This window comes from Corticium candelabrum, chromosome 3 (genome assembly GCF_963422355.1).
Source record: "Corticium candelabrum chromosome 3, ooCorCand1.1, whole genome shotgun sequence".
NCBI classification, from domain to species: Eukaryota; Metazoa; Porifera; class Homoscleromorpha; order Homosclerophorida; family Plakinidae; genus Corticium; species Corticium candelabrum.
Window position 1 is genome coordinate 503,015 of NC_085087.1, and position 20,088 is coordinate 523,102.

The 20,088-nt window shown below is 42.6% G+C and overlaps 1 protein-coding gene across 1 annotated transcript; it reads left to right on the plus strand.

The window, feature by feature from the left end:
* The first annotated feature begins 193 nt into the window (after window positions 1–193).
* On the plus strand, window positions 194–19,335 carry LOC134176998 (ciliary microtubule-associated protein 3-like). Its single transcript, XM_062643698.1, has 7 exons — window positions 194–465; window positions 1,084–1,099; window positions 7,214–7,321; window positions 14,765–14,875; window positions 14,943–14,962; window positions 16,406–16,550; window positions 19,053–19,335. Exons 1-7 carry the CDS (start codon window positions 194–196, stop codon window positions 19,119–19,121), a joined length of 741 nt encoding a protein of 246 aa, XP_062499682.1. The 3' UTR covers window positions 19,122–19,335.
* The last annotated feature ends 753 nt before the right edge of the window (window positions 19,336–20,088 follow it).

The following is a 20,088-nucleotide window of genomic DNA, read 5'->3' on the forward strand; positions in this document are numbered from 1 at the left end:
GAAAGCTCAACAAGATAACAGAAGTTGATCCAGAACCAACAAATACAGTTGCAGAGACAATCCAGAACCCTAGCATTGACAAGTGGTTTTTAAAGATCGATCTGACGAAAGGATACTGGCAAGTGCCCTAGTCGAGGAAGATGTCCATAAGACCGCATTCTCTTCGCCCGATGGATCGTATGAATTTTTAAGAATGCCATTTGGAATGATAAACTTCAGTGCGACCCTGATGAGAGCAATGAGGATTCTGCTAGAAGGCATGGAGAACGTTGAGCACGTCGACGACATCCTAATCCATAACATTACCTGGGAAGAGCACTTGGGGACGCTCCAAGAACTACTTCGAAGGATGTCTGGGGCTGGACTGACTGCTCGTCTTTCAAAGACCGTAATCAGCGCCCACGTAATCGATTTTGCAAGCTACAGAGTTGGTCACGGTGTTACCAGTCTGCTAGAAGAGAACCTGTGAAAGATTCGAGACGCCCAGAGGCCTAGAACCAAAGAGAGATTTGTTCGTTTATTGTGCTCACAGGTTTCTACCGGGATTATGTTGCAAATTGTTCTGCGATTGCAGTCCCACTGACTGATCTGACAAGAAAGGGGCAACCAAACAAGGTGGAATGGAGTGATGCCACGAAGGAGCATACACGACGTTGAAAGGAGCTATCACATCGTGACCGATACTGCACTTGCCTCACCACACTAGGCAGTTTGTTTGAGGACTGATGCATCCGAAGTTGGGATTGGCGTCATTCTCATGCAGCGATTCAGCGATTGATTGTTTCCTGTAACCTATATAAGCAATAAGTTGTCCGACAGAGAGAAGAGATTTTCAAGTATAGAAAGGGAATGCCTGGCACTGGTTTGGAGTGTAAGGAAGTTGAGAATGTTCCTGTATGGCCGGAAGTTTGTGTTGCAAACGGACCATCGATCTCTTTCATTTCTCAATCAAGCCAAGTATGAGAACGATTGGGTCATGCGGTGGGCTTTGTTCCTGCAGAGGTGCACATTCCGGATCGATGCGATCAAGGGCAAGGACAACAGAGCCAACTATCTCAACAGGGTGACCTGACGGCGTGCAAGAACAGAGAAGATAGAGGTACCCAGTGCATCTCTTAAAGGGGGACGTATGTAACATTCTTACCTACACATTGCACGGGAAGGCATGTATATAGTTAATTATTTATTAATTAAGTTGCGTTGCCATAATCGATCAAGCCTGAGTTGTGTTACCATAATCGATCAAGCCTGAGTTGTGTTGCCATACATGGCCATACATAATTTGCATTTTTCCAGTATTTTACTGAACCGGCGTTTGGTTTGAGTGAACTAGACTTTTGGGGTTGGATAGTAGTCAGTCTGTGATTGGGAGAGTTTGAGTGCGGATGATAATAGAAGTCGTCGTGTTTTGTGCACTCATTACGGTGTTGACCACTCGTGTCTTCTCGCTCTACCTACCTACATTGCCGCTGCTCATCATCCAGCTCGTGACAAGGACGCGATGAGCGTTTTCTGGTGACCAAGGTGGCCGGCTGTAGGATTGTCGTGAGCCAGCATAAGAATTCTTGGAATAAATTGGGTTGGGGTGACTAGTTGTCAGCGGCCAGTGGGATCTTGGCGGCGTAGCAGGCCATCTGGGGAACGTCAACAGATTCATGAGTGAATGCCTTCAAGTGGGGAGGTTCCAATGATGTGCCCCGGCCCAGCCGAATGTATGTGGTGATAGCTTGATTGTCAATATCTTCCATTTGCGCGTGTGAAATATGATCCGGAGTCCATGGGGTCCAATCGGTGAGAAGCGGGAGCTGAGACGGCAGGTGTGGGTTGCCCACTGCACCACAGCCGGCTAAGGGCATCGGCTACTGGGTTCTCTGTCCCTGTGACGTGTTTCACTGTTAAGTTGTACTGTTGTAAATCTGTGAGCCATCGTGCGCGCCTTCCCCACGGGTCTTTAGCCGTTTTCAAAAATTGAAGAGGTTGATGATGAGATTGGAGAATGAAATGCGTTCCCAATAGGTGATGCAAAAAATGGCGTATGGCTGTGACGATTGCAAGCAGTTCCCGGTCGTACGTCAAATAATTTCGTTCAGCTTTTGATAGTGTTTGACTGAAATAGGCAACAGGCTGAGAACTCTTGGAGGTCCTTTGGGCTAGCTCTGCACCGATACAAATGGCCAATGCATTGGTTGTCAAGGTAAACTGACTGCTTGGAGATGGGTGGGTGAGTATCGATGCGGAAGTTAAAGTGCATTCACGAATTAGAGTGAATGGTGGAATGTAGGGTACACCCTAAGGCGTGGCATAGTGCTTGTGTAAACAGATGTTATGTTGTCACAGGAGGCAATTAACATCTACGTTTCAGAACATATGGTGTCAATGACAAATTAGGTAACTATATTGTTACGTGAAGTGTACATATGAACGTGTTGCCTCTGGCTGCCTCGCTGGCTTGAAACACGGTTTGCTTCATGATGCAATGATATACTAAAAATTGTACTTTTGCTATAACCCATGACAACAGACCTGGACGTTTCTATGCGCTCACTGGTTGTATGTGTCAGTTGCCTCTTTTAGGAAAAGCTATATGTACCAGATACATACACTCATTCACTTCTGGCTCAGAGAAGCGTCTGGAAACAACGAAAACTTGACTAATTTGACCATATCAGAACCAAAGTGACCAGCCATTTAGTGCATTCTTGAGCATTGATGACATCACTATGAGGACTTTGACCTTCCTGCTTTCTCTGACCTACAGTTATGCTGCACAGCACAACACAGGTATTGCTGGGTTTGCGATGGAAAACATCAAGCGCCTTGTATTGAAGGTCTAGCAAACGTTACTGTGGAAAAGTGGGCAAACTGCGTGAGGCATGTACGTGAGAAGGTGGAAGCATTACAGGGCAATACACAGTGTGTTAGACGACGTTGTAGAGGAGATGGTCATTGAAGTTGGTCCTGAATCAGAAGATTGGTCGTTGGCTGAAACTGAAAGTTCCAAGGATGATCATGAAGACTTAGAAACGGATCCTAGACGCACTCTTTCTTAGCTAACCGACACCCCAACTGGGAAGTTTACTGTGTTGAGTTACTGTTAACAGCCTGCTAGCTATAACAATTATGTACTTAGCTTTATGCAATTAACCCTAATCCCGCCTTAGTCCCACCTTTCTCCGCCCCCTAACTCATTAAAATACAGGAAATTGGCTCTATTAACTTCAGTTACGTTTCTGTAGCCCAATGGTGAGTGTAATTAGATTTGGCAAGTGAAGAGCTTTCGATTGATACCAATATCTGCCCGGACGGCAACACCTTTGTCGGGCAAATGGCCACATTCCACCAGTCTCTCTAATGCGTGAACGCACTTTAGTATGTGTTTGAGATCTTCCAATGCAGTCTGGCATTTTCAGTCAACAAAATCGGGCCTTGTTTGGTAAGTTGGATCAATGGTTTTGCCAGCTTGGCGTATCGTGGTATGAATTTGCGGTACCAGCCCGTTGCCCCTAAAAACGTTTTGACTTCACGGGGTGAGCTGGGAATTGGGAGTGCGGCAATTGCTTCAGTGTTGGTGGGAATTGGTTGTAACCCTTTTTCAGCGATCCTGTGACCACAGAAGTCAATCTCTCGTCGCAAAATGGCATTTATCTGCCCTGAGATGAAGACTGTGGTGTAGCAGTGCCTCAAACACGTTGTCAAGACGGTTCAAGTGGTCTTCAAAAGTGGCCGATATGACGCAAATGTTGTCCATATACAGCGCTACTTGCTCGGGTGTCATATGACCTAGAGCCATGTTCATGAATCTGCAGGAGATAGCAGGGGCCCCCTTAAGCCTGGAAGGCATGACATTAACTTTCCATAGCCCGTTTGTAGACCGAAAAGCTGTTTTGTGTTTGTCCTTCTTGTGCACCGAAATCTGGTAATAGCCACGGGCCAAGTCTATGGTGCTAAAGTATCTCGACCCAGCCATGTTATCGATGACTTCAGGGAGGTTACTCATGCGGAAGGCATCATTTCTTGTTTTTTCATTGAGGGCTCGGTAATCAACACACAGTCTGAGAGAGTTATCCTTTTTTTATGTACTGGGCATATCGGAGCTGTGTACGGCGAGCAGAACGGTCTTGTGACGTTTTGCTCTTCCAGTCTCTTGATTTCTCTGTTCACTTCTGCTCTCCAAGCGGTGGAGACTCGCCATGATCTCATAATCGGGGTTTCATCTACTAATGGGATGCGATGTGTCATGGTTATTGAACGCCCTTTGTTCCCAGGTCCTGCAAAAACGCCTTGGTATTTGTTCAGCAATTTTAATAGCTTAGCTTTTTGGTCTGCTGTCAGCTACAGTGACTTGGGCCACTGGATTCTCACGCGTTGACTCCACCTTTACTGGGTCCGTCACACTGCTCACGAGTACATCGCCATCCGATATCTCAGTGAATTCTGCTAGTGTCTGGCGGCTGTGGATCTTGATTGTTTCCTTGGTTACATTTACAACACATACTGGCACATGGTTGTCTTTCCCACCTGTCGCGATCACACCACATCCCAATAGACCCATCTTGTTGGTCACATCCCCAGTAACTTCTACTATGCCGGTCCACTTGCCAGCTTCAGAAGTATGAACAGCCCCCCACAGTATCCGTTCCTGGTTTGGGTCCTATGACGTCATTCCGTACTGCGCACACTTTCCCATATATTTGATCATCTTGACGGGCAAACTCTTCCGCTCCGCAACCTCGCATGCTGAGCCAGGTACATTGCGTCCATCGAGTGAAAGTTGACCAGATTGTGTGTCGATGGTAACATCCAAGTGCGATAGAGCGTCCATTCCTAGTATCCCTTTGTCGATGTTTGGAACAACGTAAAATGAATGTGTACTCCGTTTCAATCTCAGACTAACCTCGGCAGTTGTAGTTTCATTGCAACGAATGGATGTGCCATCCACCATCACCGGCCGTCTGGTGTGACCATGTCGGACCAAAAGCCTTGTCTCTGACACTATGTGGGTAGGGATGAGACTGATTTCTGCTCTTGTGTCAACAAGGAATGGGTATAATCTTCTTCTGATCTGCAAATCAGCCAGTATGAGTCCCCTGATATCCGTAGTCAATGACGCAGTGAATCCCCACGTTTCCCTTTTGTTGGAGTTGGGGCTTCACAGTACTTGGCTGTATGTCCCAATTGTAAACACCAGTGGCAGTGATTTCTGAACGGACAGTCAAACTGCAATGGTTCTGTGGAGAGTCACAAATAAAGCAGTGAGCATTTTGGAGATTCCGACTTTCGGTCCTCTGCTTCCCCCATCCACGTCCACGGTACTGGTAGCCACCTCTGTGGTGATAGAACTCCCTAGTCTTATCTATTTGCGTAGAACCACGCCCCTTTGTCTGGGCCCGCCCTGCCACGTATTGTACAGATGGTGAGTCTTCTTGTAGTTTCTCCTTGAGCAGCTTAAATAGATGATCTACTGACTGTCCATTTGTCGACACTGGATCACTATCAGTGGTGCTTTAGTTGCTTGGACCACCACCTTCTTGCCTACTCCAGCTAGTTGAAGTCGTTTTACCTCCTCTGTCAGCCAGGCTACATCCTTTGTGGCGTGTTCTCTCTCTTTTTTGATTTTCAGTCTCAGTTCCTCTGGTAGTCCCCGTATAAAGGCGTTGCATGTATGGTGGACAGGTTGGACTCTTCAAAACTCGGATAAGCAAGCTTTGCCAGTTGTCCTATTTCGAGAGCAAACTGAGCGGGTGACTCCTCTTCCTTCATCATCCGGTTGTTCATTCTACCATGGCCACTTCTCTGTCTGTTTCCCCATTTATAAACTCCTTTTTGAGTTGTTCAGCAACTGTCTCTGCCTTTTTTTGATCTGCCTCTGATAGTCTTAAATAGACTTGGAATGCGGCTCCATCTAGTCGTGAGGCTATTGCCAAGGCTTTCTTTTCCCCGTCATATCCCTTAAGGCTGGCCCATACCTCCGTCTTTTCCAGACATGCCATCAGCTGGTTGCCGTCTCCGCTGAAAACGTCTGATTTGCGAACTTGATCCGCCATGGGCCCCACTCTTGTCACCAGTGTAGACTCTGGCACCTTGGGTTAGAGTAACAGTGTTAATTTAATTAACGTACAACTAACGGGTAAACACAACAACCCAACTCAAGAACAATCCTGCGCTACCCCCGGGCCTCTCCCCAAGCCCCGTATTACTCTACAATTGGTAGAATTTCAAACTGAAATTACATCATCATTACTATACAGTGTATTAGACAAATTGTCTAACAGTAAAATATGTAACTATATGTATAGCTAGAACAGCTTCTGTTCATTTGTCATGCAGGTACACGTACAGTACTGCTGCAGATATACAGACATGTGCATAATTATGGAGCCACCCTGAGCATGTGACTTAGATTAAAATATTATTGGACTTCCTCAGACACAGCAAGTACATGCATCTACAGTGACAGCTGCACTTCTAGTAAATTAATACAAGTCTAATGGTGAGGTAACGGCTCTGATTGTGCAATCCACATGTCTGCAGGTCTGAGATTGGAGGTGATGTGTGACCTGTTGAGATACACAACTGCTTCTTACCGTGTCAGTTCAACCAGTAAATTTGAAAGTTACTAGAATCAAAATCGTTTTCAAAAAGCTTCTAGCAATAAAATGACTTTGTTTATGTCGGAAGACATACTCAAAGATTAAATAGAGACGATACGTTTCAGTTTACTTGCATATTGTAGTCTATTCTCATCTGCTCCTGTGATGCCACATGTAACATGAACGGTTTGGACATGGTAGTGCATGGCGGCAGTGGTTAGTCTGGTCATTCTCTTAGTCTTTTTATTGCTAAGGGTTGTCAAAATGTCTAATCAGAACAATATAAATACCCAAATAGCATGATTTGATGTAGAATCAGAGGGTCAGCAGGCATATTCATAAATCTGCAATGTTCTGTTGATTTCCCTACCTCAGCTTATATGGGGGTGGCTCCATAATTATGCCCATGTCTGTATCTACGTGAGACTACATACAGTAAACTTGTTTAGTGTGGATTTTTGAGAGCTAATTAATTATAACAAAAAGATGGATGTTCTTTACAATCAATTTTGAAGCAGCTAGACATTGCTTCTAAAAATTGCCATAATATTGTATATATGTTAATCTTTAGCAGCATTTATGCATTATGCCTTGCCCATTTGCTCTACTTTGGGTGTTTATAGGTGAGTAGCTTTACTCATGAAAGTGAAACTGACAAGCAAAGTAAAAGCAAGAGGGGGTATTCTTTGGGAGCAAGAACAGCCAAACGATTTCCAGATGTGAACAAAACGGTCAGAACACAGACTTATCTATGTATATTAGCATAGAATAAAGGTAGTTAGGAAATTGAGCTTTATGCTGGTATGTATTGATGGTGATGGATTGAACAGTTGCCGTACACTGCATGATTTATACATGATGCTGACAAACATTGTGGATTAATTTAGCAAACAGCAAACTTGTGGGTGGCAACAGATAGACAGAGATAGACAGAAAACTTTCAATAATCTAGAGACAAAGATGGAAAGACAGCTGTGTTAAACTTTAGGTGCCCACTCACAAATTCATGCAGACACACCCACGCAAACTAGAAATCGTGCCTTTATCCACACAATTACCATTTACCAGTTTGAGATAGCTTGCTGTTGAATGACAAAGCGATTTCTCGATCTTTCCTTGTTGCACGCGACCCAAAAATGGGTCTGGAACTTTGAGGCCAGCAGCTATCATGCACGATAAATGCACAACCCGCATTGTTGGCAGCATCCAGCACCTCTCTGTGGCTACTTTCACGCTCCGAGTTTTGTATGCCATCACGATAGTGCACGATAATGCTCTGGTTTTCACCCATTTTTGGGTCACATGCAACAAGAAAACAATTGAGAAAGCGCTCTGTCATTCAACAGCAAGCTATTTCAAGCTGGTAAATGGTAAATGTGTAGATATAGCACATAAAACATGTGTCGTTGGCTTTCTCAAAATGTCAAGTACTAGGAGCAAAACTGCCGTGCGGACAAGAATGCAATTCGCATTTCTCTTTGTAGTAGGAATAAAGGCTGTATATCATAGAACGTGGTGCACCCTAAGATGTTTGCTTGCTCTGCTTCGTTAGGACACAACTTGAAATTGTGGCATGTTTCAAATTTATATGGGTGTGTTTGCACATGCACTTGAATTAGGTGCTTTCTAACTTTGAACACTCAATAATCACCGAAGCCTTGGGCACTCTAATTTACACTGAAGGCATGCAAAGCTGACTGAAGCCTTTCTATGCCCATAATTGGAAGGATCCAGATGTTGCAGTAAGAGGTAGCATTAGACCATGTTTAGTAGGTAAGCCTTATTAAAGATATAGTTCTTGGGGTTTTTCGTGTAAAGTCTTAATTGTGAGAAATTGGGTTGCTACGCTGCCGCTTTGTAAATCCAACAAGCACCTTGGCACTTTGAGCCAGACTGGGGTTCTTTACTAGCACATGATCCGGAAAGCATACGTCTTGCTCCTATGCATACGTAGCACTTATACTCTCCTCATGTCTTCCTTTGAGTAAGCTATGCTACTGTAGTGCACTCAGTTTACAGTGAGGATCCAAAATTTGCATTGTTTAAAGGCCTGTCTACAATATGACACTGATGACGCTCGCGAGGATGCTATAGCAAGAATGCTGGCGAGGATGCTCAGGCGGGTGTGATATTGTAAACATTCGCATGTTGCATCATGAGCGTCGTCAATGTCATCAGTATCGTCAGCGTCGCTGACTTGATTCAGGTTCAACTCCAAAGTCCGAACTGGAAGTGCTCCAGCGTTTGCTGGAAGCATGTACTACTTATTGACAACTCAAATATCAAATCCAGGAGTAAAATATCCGGAAGTAATCTGTGGAAGAGCAACTTATTGAAAGTGTACGCTAGATACAGCTTGTGGCAGATTGAGTCACAGGAGCACATAGATGCAAAGCGCAGAAAAACGCTTGGAAAAAGGTATGGAAAGAAACAGGGCTCCTAGCAGCAGATTGCCAAAAAAATGTGGTAGCATCTTTGCAACAAGTTTGTGAGAGAGAAAAAGTAAACCTAATCACAGAATTTTGTATTCGTGGTATGTGTAGTGGCTCGTCACTGACACTCATCAAACGGTATTGTAAATGGTGCAATGTCAGAGTCAACTTTTTGACACCTACTCAGCATCTTTGCTGGTGTTCTCTTTGGCGTCCTCACGAGCATCGCAAGCGTCCCCAGTGTTATATTGTAAACCAGCTTTTACAGTGCCTCCATCCTTGTCAATCGATTCCTGAATAGACAGCCTTGCAGTAGTGTTTTGTCCATTGACCTTTAGTGCATGCACAACCTATGAACAGCACTTGGAAGGGCTTACTGACAATCAAATTGATTTTCTTGTTAGAGCACTTAAACTTACGTCACTTGCCATAGCTACAATTAATACAAGAGCTACTCCACCTGACATCGGCTCAAGGGCACGTGTGTGACCATAAGCATGCCTCTTTAAAATCTATGGCAGATGTGTAGTTGAAATATACTATAATACTGAATGGTTGTAACATTATTTTCAGTTATGAGCCAGAAGAAACATGACTTTGTAAATGTCACATGACTTAGCGAGTAGTATACTCAAAATATAAAGCTTGAATGACTCCGATTTGTGACTATGTGTGTGAAGATGGGTGGCAGATTATTTCTGCCATGCTAAAGAATTTGCTATGCCCTTGTATAGTGCAGTCTAATCACAGAGCAATATTTGAGTACATGCCAACCAGAGACAATGGATGAACCACCAGTCATAACCACAAACGTTTAGAACAGTGTAATTTAGGTTTGCAATTGCTGGGTCTTGTCAGAAACAAACAACAAAACTTTCCTGTCTTCTAATGCTGACACAAATTAGTCACTTCATTGGCACACAACATTTATCCGGGAATCTAACATTGCATAACTAGGAACAATTTTACATCTCGTATGTGATACCTCTTGTTACTTTGACGATTACAGATAATTTATACAATGTTATGGACTTTAGGGTCACGTGAAACGACAGTTGCTTTGTATGAGTTTAGGTAGGCTTTACAAGTAGAGTGCTTAGGAACATAGGTGTCTAAATTATTTGTGATACTTCTATCGAGGTTTCTAGAAGGCTCATAGCTGTGGAAGCGAGGGTATAAACACAGCCTTAATTAATAGTTGTATTACTAACAGACACAATTAGTGTACTGGTTGAAGAAGTAAGAGCAAATTTATGCTAGGTAGTGTAGTACTCGACCTCAAGCATCATAGCTGTGAGCTGATGAAGTGGAAAAAGATGATGATAGTTGTACTTCTTTTGTAGTGTAGCTATTTGTACAAATTGATGTGCTAAGGCCACAAGAAGAAAATTAGTTTGACAGGAGCTCATGCACCAATTTTTTAGCCTTGAAACAATTTATTTTTATTTTTTATTTTGACTACGCAATTGCTACGGTAGTGAAGGGATGTATTATTCCTGGAAAATTTACATATGTAAAGCAGTGAAGATTGTTCTAATAGGTCTTGTAGAACTAGAAAAATCTCTCGTACATGTGTACGCATACGTATATTATTCAGGTATCTGGACTGCATCCCGGTACTAGCAGGATGAGTCTATCTAATTGGGCAATGATGTGTTGCTGCAGAGGCACACACTATTTAGTTCTTCTGTTAGTTCAGTGTGCAGATTTAAGGTCGTTGTCCCTAGTCGGTTTGTGTTGTGCTGCTCTGCTTGTACGCTAATGTGTTCTGTAATAGCTATTAAAATTGCAAAATGCTGACTCTTTGTTTACGGATAACTCATATGTTCCTTAATATGTACAGTACCCTGTATGTAGGGATTGACCAGGTTGTGTGGGCGTGGTCAGATTTTAGACCTTCAGAAATCACTTTAAAACACGGCTAGATATCTTGAAAACGACAGATAGAAACCTTACAAGTTCAACTAAGCTTGACTACTTCTGAATTGATCTCAGCTTGTCTTCAGAAGGAGAAAAACGCTCGTCAATTTCGGAATTTTCGCTGGATTTTGTCTTCTTCTTCTTCTTCTTCTTCTTCTTCTTCTTCTTCTTCTTCTTCTTCTTCTTCTTCTTCTTCTTCTTCTTCTTCTTCAGAATTCTTCAGAATTCTTCAGAATGGATTTGAATCTGCTATCCTACTTACTTGTTTGACTATAGGTGCAGAGTGGAAAAACGTATATGATATTCTAATTATTAGTTAAGAACAGCACAACACAACTACCACTGGTAACGCTGCTTACACCTAGTTCAATATTGTTGCCATAGCAGTAATCACATAATGACATCACATAATGTAAAGTGTCAATTGTTTACACCCATTGAGGAAAACAAAAAATTACTCAAAATGATCAATGTGTAACAGCTGTCCCCTGTGTGTAGGGGTGGTGCAGTGTAGTCACATAAGTGAGTATAGTTTTATAGAAATGTACATCTCCAGTGATGATGTCACATGATGTAAGCTATTTTATATTTACCTTCTTTAAAACTAGCAAAGATTGATTTGAATTTATCAATTCTTAAACGATTCCGCCAGGGTGTAGGGGTGATGCACAGAGGGATGGATGGACGGACGGACATTCAGTGTACCCCTTTGACGCATTAGAGAAAATTGGCTCTCTTAGTTTGCTCGCAAATTTAGTAATTGTGGAAATAAAAAATAGAAATAAAATGCACGCTCGCATGAATTTCTAAGCCAAGTTTCCTGTCAAACAACTAATTTTCTTGCTATGGCCTAAATCAGTGGCGTAGAAATGTTATCCAGCTTGGGGGCCAAACCTCAATGCACAGCAAGTGTAGAGCCTCGTGTACCCAGGATGTCTGCACACAAGTGTAGTTTTTGCACTGTTGTCTATTGGAGCTCCTCATTCTCTTCCACCTATAGCTCATTTTCACGATGACCTATTGTATATATATAATTTTTGCAGCCAAAAAGACAGGTAGGCAGATACTTCCTAGTGTCTTCTATCAATTGTAACAATTCTAAAACAACTATATATAGGTGTTAATGAACCCTACGGCCCACGGAGGTCTTGCTTTCACAATTTGCAGCTTAAAGATTGTTTTCTTTGATTGTAGGGTTGAGTCAATTTTAGTAGAATTAGAGCTGTTGGTGTACATACAGTGGTACGCAAAAGTAAGTGAACCCCTTGTAAAATCAAGGTTTTTCTAAATTCCTAACCGTTAAAAGATATTAGAGCCCCGTAATGTAGCCTGTGCATATTACTATGCCTTTGCTAAAAGTTGAAATAACTGTTTTTGTAAAGGAGAAACCAAGTTAATCACAACGTGTGCATGGCAAAAATATATGAACCCTGCGCAAAACTCTTCTCAGCGCTTCAAATACCGGCAGTTTTAAGCTGTTTTAGTGAGGTTTCTCCCACATTTTTAGTGGCGAGTTTGCACTACATAAATGCTTGATGCTAGAAGCTCGTAAGTTGCAACTCTGAAGCATTTTTGAGTCTCGTTAATGGCGTGCAAGAAAGAGCTTTCCGAAGATCTGCGAAAACGAGTCGTCGAGTTTCACAAGCTTGGAGAAGGTTACAAGAAAATTGGAAGACGCCTTTCAATTCACCAGTCGACGGTGCGGCAAATAGTGTACAAATGGAAAGCTTTGAATACGACAAAATCACTTCCTCAGTCCGGCCGTTTGAGAAAGCTGTCGGGTCATACCTTGCGAAAAGTTCTCCGAGATGTCACAAACAATCCGCGAACATCAGCAGATGATTTGCAAAAGTCTTTGAAGGACGCAGGAGTCGAAGTGCATCAAAGCACAGTCCGTCGCGCACTGAACAGGGAAGGATTGCATGGCCGAGTAGCAAGAAGAAAGCCACTGCTGTCACCAAAACATCGCAAAATGCGTTTGACTTTTGCCAAAGCTCATGTCGACAAAGAGAATGCATTTTGGAAGAAAGTTCTTTGGACAGATGAAACAAAAATTGAGCTGTTCAGCCACAACGACGTTCGTTACGTGTGGCGGAAAAAGAATACGGCCTTTGACGAAAAGAACGCTGTCCCCACTGTCAAGCACGGTGGAGGAAGCGTTAATCTTTGGGGTTGCTTTGCAGCGTCTGGCACAGGAAAAGTAGAATTCGTTCAAGGCTGCATGAATTCTACTCAATATCAAAAGATTTTGGCCGACAATGTTGCTCCATCCGTCTGTCATCTTGGTCTAGAGCCAAACTGGATATTCCAGCAAGACAATGATTCAAAACATACCAGTCGTTCAACCCGTTCGTGGTTTCAAGAACACTCGTACACTGTTTTAGAGTGGCCTAGTCAGAGTCCAGACTTAAATCCAATAGAAATGCTTTGGCGAGATCTGAAGAAAGCAGTCCACAAGCGCTCTCCAAAGAATTTGAAAGAGTTGAAGTCGTATATTGTTGAAGAGTGGGGAAAAATTTCACCAGAGAGGTGTCAATGCCTTGTTGAAGCATACCAACACCGTTTGCTTGCTGTTATTGAAGCAAAAGGTGGAATAACTAAGTACTAATGAAAGGGTTCACATACTTTTGCAAAGAACTACTATTGATGAATTTGAGTTTTCTTCTACAAACTAATTATGAGAGTTCAGTTCTACCTTCAGCAAAGACATAGATGTCAGCAATTTGCACAGGCTACATTACGGGGCTCTAATATCTTTTCACTGTCAGGAATTTAGAAAAAGCTTGATTTTACGAGGGGTTTGCTTACTTTTGCGTACCACTGTACATTTGGTTTCTTGCAGTAACTCAAGGAACAGCTAAAGCTTAAGATTAATATAGGCATAGCCATACATTGCAAATGGAGCAATATTGTATAATTATATACCAATATGTCTTTAATAGCAATGTGAGGATTTATCCAGTTTATATAACTTGTAAACAATTACAACCATTTATACACATGTACTTTTAACTGGGAACATCAGCAAGCAATTAATGATGTCATGATGATGTCACAAGTTCCATTTTGGTTATCCAAACCCTCTATTGTAAAGCAGCTTACTGGCTTGTTGTTTGTTGGCCGAGTCTTCATAACTTGATCATTTGATAGCTAGTTAATTGGTTATGAGGCAGCTGCAACTACGTTTTATATAATCGAAACCGACATCAGTGGTGTAACTAGGCATGATGCAACTGAAGCAACTGCCTTGGTTGAAAAAGTGGGCGTAGCAGTTGCGAAATTGAGTGGCAGCAGAAAGGTTATGTGGCCTAGCTCTTTTGCCTGTCCATAGAAATCTTGAAGATCAAGAAAATGAACATTTTAGGTGATTTAATAGTACAGATAATTGTAAAAGCTCAGTTGGTCTGCTCACATGACTAATCCAAGCAACAGTCTTTAAGTTGATATTAACAAAGTGCCTCAGTAAAAATTTATAATGTCTAAACACTATTACAGCTTTGGCTGATCATGAGCTTTATTAATGGCACAACTTTGAAGCTTAGCTGATTTTGGACATATAGTGTTTTTCAAACATCATTTATTTTGATTAGTGATAATGCTGTCTTTCTTCTGTTTATGATAAAATATCAATTTGCGTAATCTGTGCATTGAAAGGCCCATTTAGAATTAAAGTTAGGATCATGTAGAAGTATAATTGTGTAAATTAGGCAGCGCAAACAGACACGGACACAACAGGCAGGCAGGCAGGTGGATGAGTAGATCAGCAGACCAACTAGTACTGACACAGTTATATAACATAACTTTTTATATGGATTTTTGCAGAAGGGCTTTCCTGGTCCTGGTTCATATCAACACAAAACGACACTAAGCATAGCTGGGCCTTTGGCCAAACCATTTGGAGGAGCAGCAGTTCGGTTTCCAGAAATATCTACGGTATTGTAGTTTCTAACCATTGGTCAAGTCAGAAATATAATTTTTAAAATGTTTGCACCTCAATTAGGAAGCAAATCGATCTCCAGGGTGAGTACTTCTGTCATTTTGCGTGTTTGGTATTTGGTCTGTTGGTCTATAATGTTAAGAATCGTTTGGTCTGTCTGTTGGTCTGTCCATCAAATATATTTTCAAATACCAAACTGTGATAGATCACTGCTAAATCACAAAATGTTAAAAGTTAACAACTACTAGGTAAGCTAAATACAATGACATTTAATTAATTACAATAAAACACAACAAATATTACAATCTAACCTTGTTAGATATATAATCAGGGTTAGACAATCTGATTTTGTAAGTCCAAGTCAAGGGCTGCATAAAAACCTGATTGCAGCTCTTGTGTTCTCAACTTTAGCAGTGACAGCTTTCTGATGGTGGCTTGCAAAATGCACTGTAACTGTATTGTGAATTCCTTCTGCCAGAAATTGATGACCTCAACAATGTTAAGTTTGCCAAACTTCAGTCGATGACCATTTGGTTATAGAAGCTGCAGGAACTTTCTGCATGTCTTTAATTTGCCCCACGCATCTAAATGCTGTCTAGCTAATGGGACCATTTTAATTGATTTCTTCCAGATAGCTTTTTCTTGTGGTATTTGTCATGATTTCTCTCTTTCTTGCTTTTTGCCTGCTGCTGTAGCAGCACCAATAGTTGTCGGGAAATATCTGAGCTCCATGCATGGATGAGCTGTTTCTGAGTCAAAGAGGACGATATAAGGACAATCGTTAGAAATAGCTTGTCTTTTAATTTGACCTGGCTCACATGAAGAATCCTCAACTTCTAGCAAATTTGACCAGATTGATGCAATATGTTTTATATCATATACTAGTAGTTGTAGGGTATCCGTAGGCGCCTCGCATTGGTGAGTAACACGTTGCAAGGGATTTTCTGACTGGCAACTGAAATGCTGTGCCCTAGCTAGACAATACATATTTTTGTTGAAACCCTATCATGGAACTATGCAAACTTCATAGTAATTTAGATTACACGTCTAAGCCTTTTTTGGCTAGCTAGTCGACGTGCCAGTATCATTTGAGGGATTCACTTCTAGGCTGGTAAAAGAGAATTAATGTGCTGGAGAACAGGAAATGCTTCATCTAGAGAACGGTCTCCTATAGATGCAGAAGTAATGACAAGCAACAACACAACGTACACAACATAATGCAGCTAGTAGCAATGGCCGTCAGCAGTCATTGTGTGGTGACACATCTAGGATGGTGAGGCATCCTAGACTGCACTTGTCTTACTACACTACTTTCTGCAAGATCAACAGCTGTTGGTGACTACATGTACCAACAGTTAAACCAATGTTCTTAGAGTCCTGCTGTCATATTATTGTCTGACAGTGATGTTACTCTTTCTTTTTATTTGTTATTCCTGATCTATGATTTGTCTGTATTGTCATTGTAACTGTTATTAATTATAAGAAGTTTGTTGAAAAATTAACATGGCTTTGAATTGGTACATTAGACCTGGTACATATGAACATGATGTAGAAAGGCACCGCAAAGTTAAATTTGTGGGCTCGTTTGGAGGTCCACAAATGCTGAAATGGAAAAATGACATCCCTAAGAAGAATGCAGTGGATACGATTTTTGGAACAAGACAATCAAAGGTGTGTGTGTGTGTGTGTGTGTGTGTGTGTGTGTGTGTGTGTGTGTGTGTGTGTGTGTGTGTGTGTGTCTGTCTGTCTGTCTGTCTGTCTGTCTGTCTGTGTGTCTGTCTGTCTGTCTGTCTGTGTGTGCATGCGCGCGTACGCGTGTGCTGTAGCTCAATTGGTTAGAGAGTGTATTTGGAGGATGAAACATCCGGGACCTTGCAGGGTTGCAACTTCAAGTCACAGTGATGACGAGCTATGGCATAATTTCCTTAAGCAAGAAACTTAAACACAATTGCTTCTCTTGACTCAGGAGTATAAATGAGTACCTAGTCATTGACCGAGGCATGACCACGCTGACTTAGCAGTAACATCATGCAGCAGTGTGTGTGTGTGTGTGTGTGTGTGTGTGTGTGTGTGTGTGTGTGTGTGTGTGTGTGTCTGTGTCTGTGTCTGTGTCTGTGTCTGTGTGTGTGTGTGTGTGTGTGTGTGCGTGTGCGTGTGCATGTGCGTGCGTGCACGTGTGTGTGTGTGTGTGTGTGTGTGTGTGTGTGTGTGTGTGTGTGTGTGTGTGTGTGTGTGTGTGTGTGATCTTAGCTCAATTGTGAGGAGTTGTATTTTGTGAGTGGAACTATCTGGGACCTTTAGGTCACAATTTGAAGTCCGGTGTAGCAGCGGATTTGTTCCGGTCATGGATTTGTTTCGGGGTGGATGCTTCATGGATTTGTTCCTGGAACATTATTTGGTCACTTTCTGGTTAAATGTCTTGTAGTCCCTAACCAGTAAGTGCAGCAATATGCTGTGCTGTGATTCATTACTCTCTAGTGATATATGGATTATCGTCTACTTATGTTAGGTCTAGACAAACGGATGCAAAGTTGCATGTAAATTTTATTAAACAATTATGATATACGGATGTGTTCGCGACGCTTCGTAAATCAGTAGGTTGAAAATTGATGTACAGTCTCTGTGTATGTAAATAGGTAGCAAGTTCGGAACCCCAGATGTCTAGGGCATATAACGCAGGAGAAGACAAATGGCTAAACCAAGAATAAGCTTTAAAGTTCTACCTCCAACTAGGTGAGGTGCGCTCACTACGGAAAAAGTTAACACGGTTGCCTTAAGCAATAAAATAGCAGTGCACATTATTATTTAAAGTGCGCGCGTTACAACGCTAATAGCGCTGACTTATGGACTCCTACCCCCTGGAACAATTTTGTGAGAAAAAGATAGATGCAATCTGAGGCAACTTGTGTGCGCATGTTGTCTTCAATAGTATTACGCTTGTGCACATTGCCCCCCCCCAGAACAAATTCGCTGCTACACAGGCGTAATTTCCTTGGGCAAGGAACTCACTTACACACAATTGCTTCTGTTGAATCAAGAGTAGAAATGAGTACCTGGCCTTTGACTGAGAATAGACAAGACCAATGGTCTGACAAAAACAAGACCATGAAGTACAGTGGAACCTGTCCTTTGTAACCACCTGACAATTGCGGGCACTTAAGAAATGCGAATAGTTGGTAAAGTCCTTTGAAAACTCAATACATTGCATAGATTTGGAGTCAGGAAAAAGCAGGCACCTGTGAATTACAAATAGCAGACAATATTCTATGGCCCAAGGATATGTTTTGACCTTTGAAATGCAGAACCACAACATGTGCGATCGATAGCGATGAAGAACCAGATCAGGCTGAGGAGACTGAGGAAACATATCAGGTGGACTGAAGATCAACAGCTTACGTCAAGCACTCCGTTATGCCCAAAGCTTAAGCTTTATTTGGTCAAAGCAGACATGATTGAATAGCATTTGCACAGGTCTTCATCTTGCATGATCGAGAAGGTTATTGTCAAGAATCTGAGCACATTCAAGTTAACAGTCTACCATTGATGGCTATTTTATGTGATTGTCACATTCATGCTGACATACTATATGTACTGCATGCGTAGCTATCTCTAGTGTAGGATAGTGATTGCTTATGTGTGTGACTACATGTGTACAATGTACGTATGTACATTGGTCTGCTTTATTAATAGGATACATAGTAGTGGGTGGATTGTCATTGCATTGCATACAAGAACATGGTTTGTATGGATTCGTGGTCCACATGTACAAAATTAAAATGCCAGTCTGACAATTGGGTGGTACCAATTGAGAATTAGGGGCCATTGAGGGCAGTGCATTGGGTGGTCGAAATTCACATTGCCACTGTAGATGGCTACTTATGGACCTTAGTGCCCAATCCCAAAGCTGTGCCATAGTTGTGCAGTGTTCATGGGTGTCTCTGGCCAAGCTCCAGACGGATAGCCAGCACCAGCTCGAAGAGTTATGTACTGCATGGACACTTGTCTGACAAGGAACAGCTGTCTAGCATTCTTATCTTCAATATATAGGAGGGCTTGTGTGTGTGTGTGTGTGTGTGTGTGTGTGTGTGTGTGTGTGTGTGTGCATGTGTGTGTTGCATTTACATGTGCACGTACATTTATGTTATTACATTAGCCACCCTTGCATATGTGTAGATTGTCACTGAGCAAGACACGAAGAAACAGTTATACAGAGAAGCTTATCTTAGTCTCTACTGGAGCTGAAAGCTCACACACAGTGGATACCTTGCAGCTGCAGCATGTCAAAATTAAATCTATAGCAATCTTATCTGTTAAAAGTTTATTAACTTTATTGTGCAGTGTAGAGGTTCCATGTCTGTTCATTAAACTGGTACTGCAAATCTTACAAATGTACAAAAGGAAATGGTTGTTTGTGTAATTCATAGCTATTCTGGAAAGATGTCATTTTCCAACTGTACAGTGTACTGAGCAAATTACAGCAGCACCTCTTAATTGCTACAGTGGATAGAACAAACAGACTAAGGAGAATTGATGAACCAAACACACAGTAAGGAAGGAAGGAAAGAACACACACATACACACACACACACACACACACACACACACACACACACACACACACACACACACACACACACGCACACACACACACACACACACACACACACACACACACACACACACAAAATGGACAATGGACAAATGTTAAGCCCTCCACGTCTTTCGACGTCGACCCTGAGGTCAGTTGCGGAGATAGCTCCCCCTGCCTCTAGAGACAGGGCCTCCATGCGCTACGTGGAGTCTTGGGGCCAGCGCTACAATCCACCTGGAGCTTGGCCAGAGTCATCCAGGGGTACTGACAATGGCGCAGCTCTGGGACTGGACACCAAGGCCCACACGTACCCGTCTGCTTACCCGTCTGCTGCATGATGTTGCTGCCAAGCCAGCGGTCTTGTCCACCCCAGTCAATGACCAGGTACTCATTTATACTCCTGAGTCGAGAGAAGCAAGTGTGGGTGAGTTTCTTGCTCAAGGAAACTGCGACGGTGTCGCCTCCACCAGGATCGAACCTTCAACCCTCATCACGGAATACAGGATCCCAGATGTCAACACCAACGCTCTAGCATCTGCTCTCCCTCCCCTCCCCTCCCTCCCTCTCCCTCCCTCCCCTCCCTCTCCTTCCCCTCCCTCTCCCTCCCCTCCCTCTCCC

What these genes read in the sequence shown, in the direction of transcription:
- LOC134176998 (XM_062643698.1), top strand. Translation starts at nt 194, where the DNA reads ATGCCATTTGGAATGATAAACTTCAGTGCGACCCTGATGAGAGCAATG. An exon ending in TTCCAGATGTGAACAAAACG is followed by an intron (nt 7,322 to 14,764) that starts GTCAGAACACAG and finishes GGATTTTTGCAG; the next exon opens with AAGGGCTTTCCTGGTCCTGG. An exon ending in GAAGCAAATCGATCTCCAGG is followed by an intron (nt 14,963 to 16,405) that starts GTGAGTACTTCT and finishes TTGGTACATTAG; the next exon opens with ACCTGGTACATATGAACATG.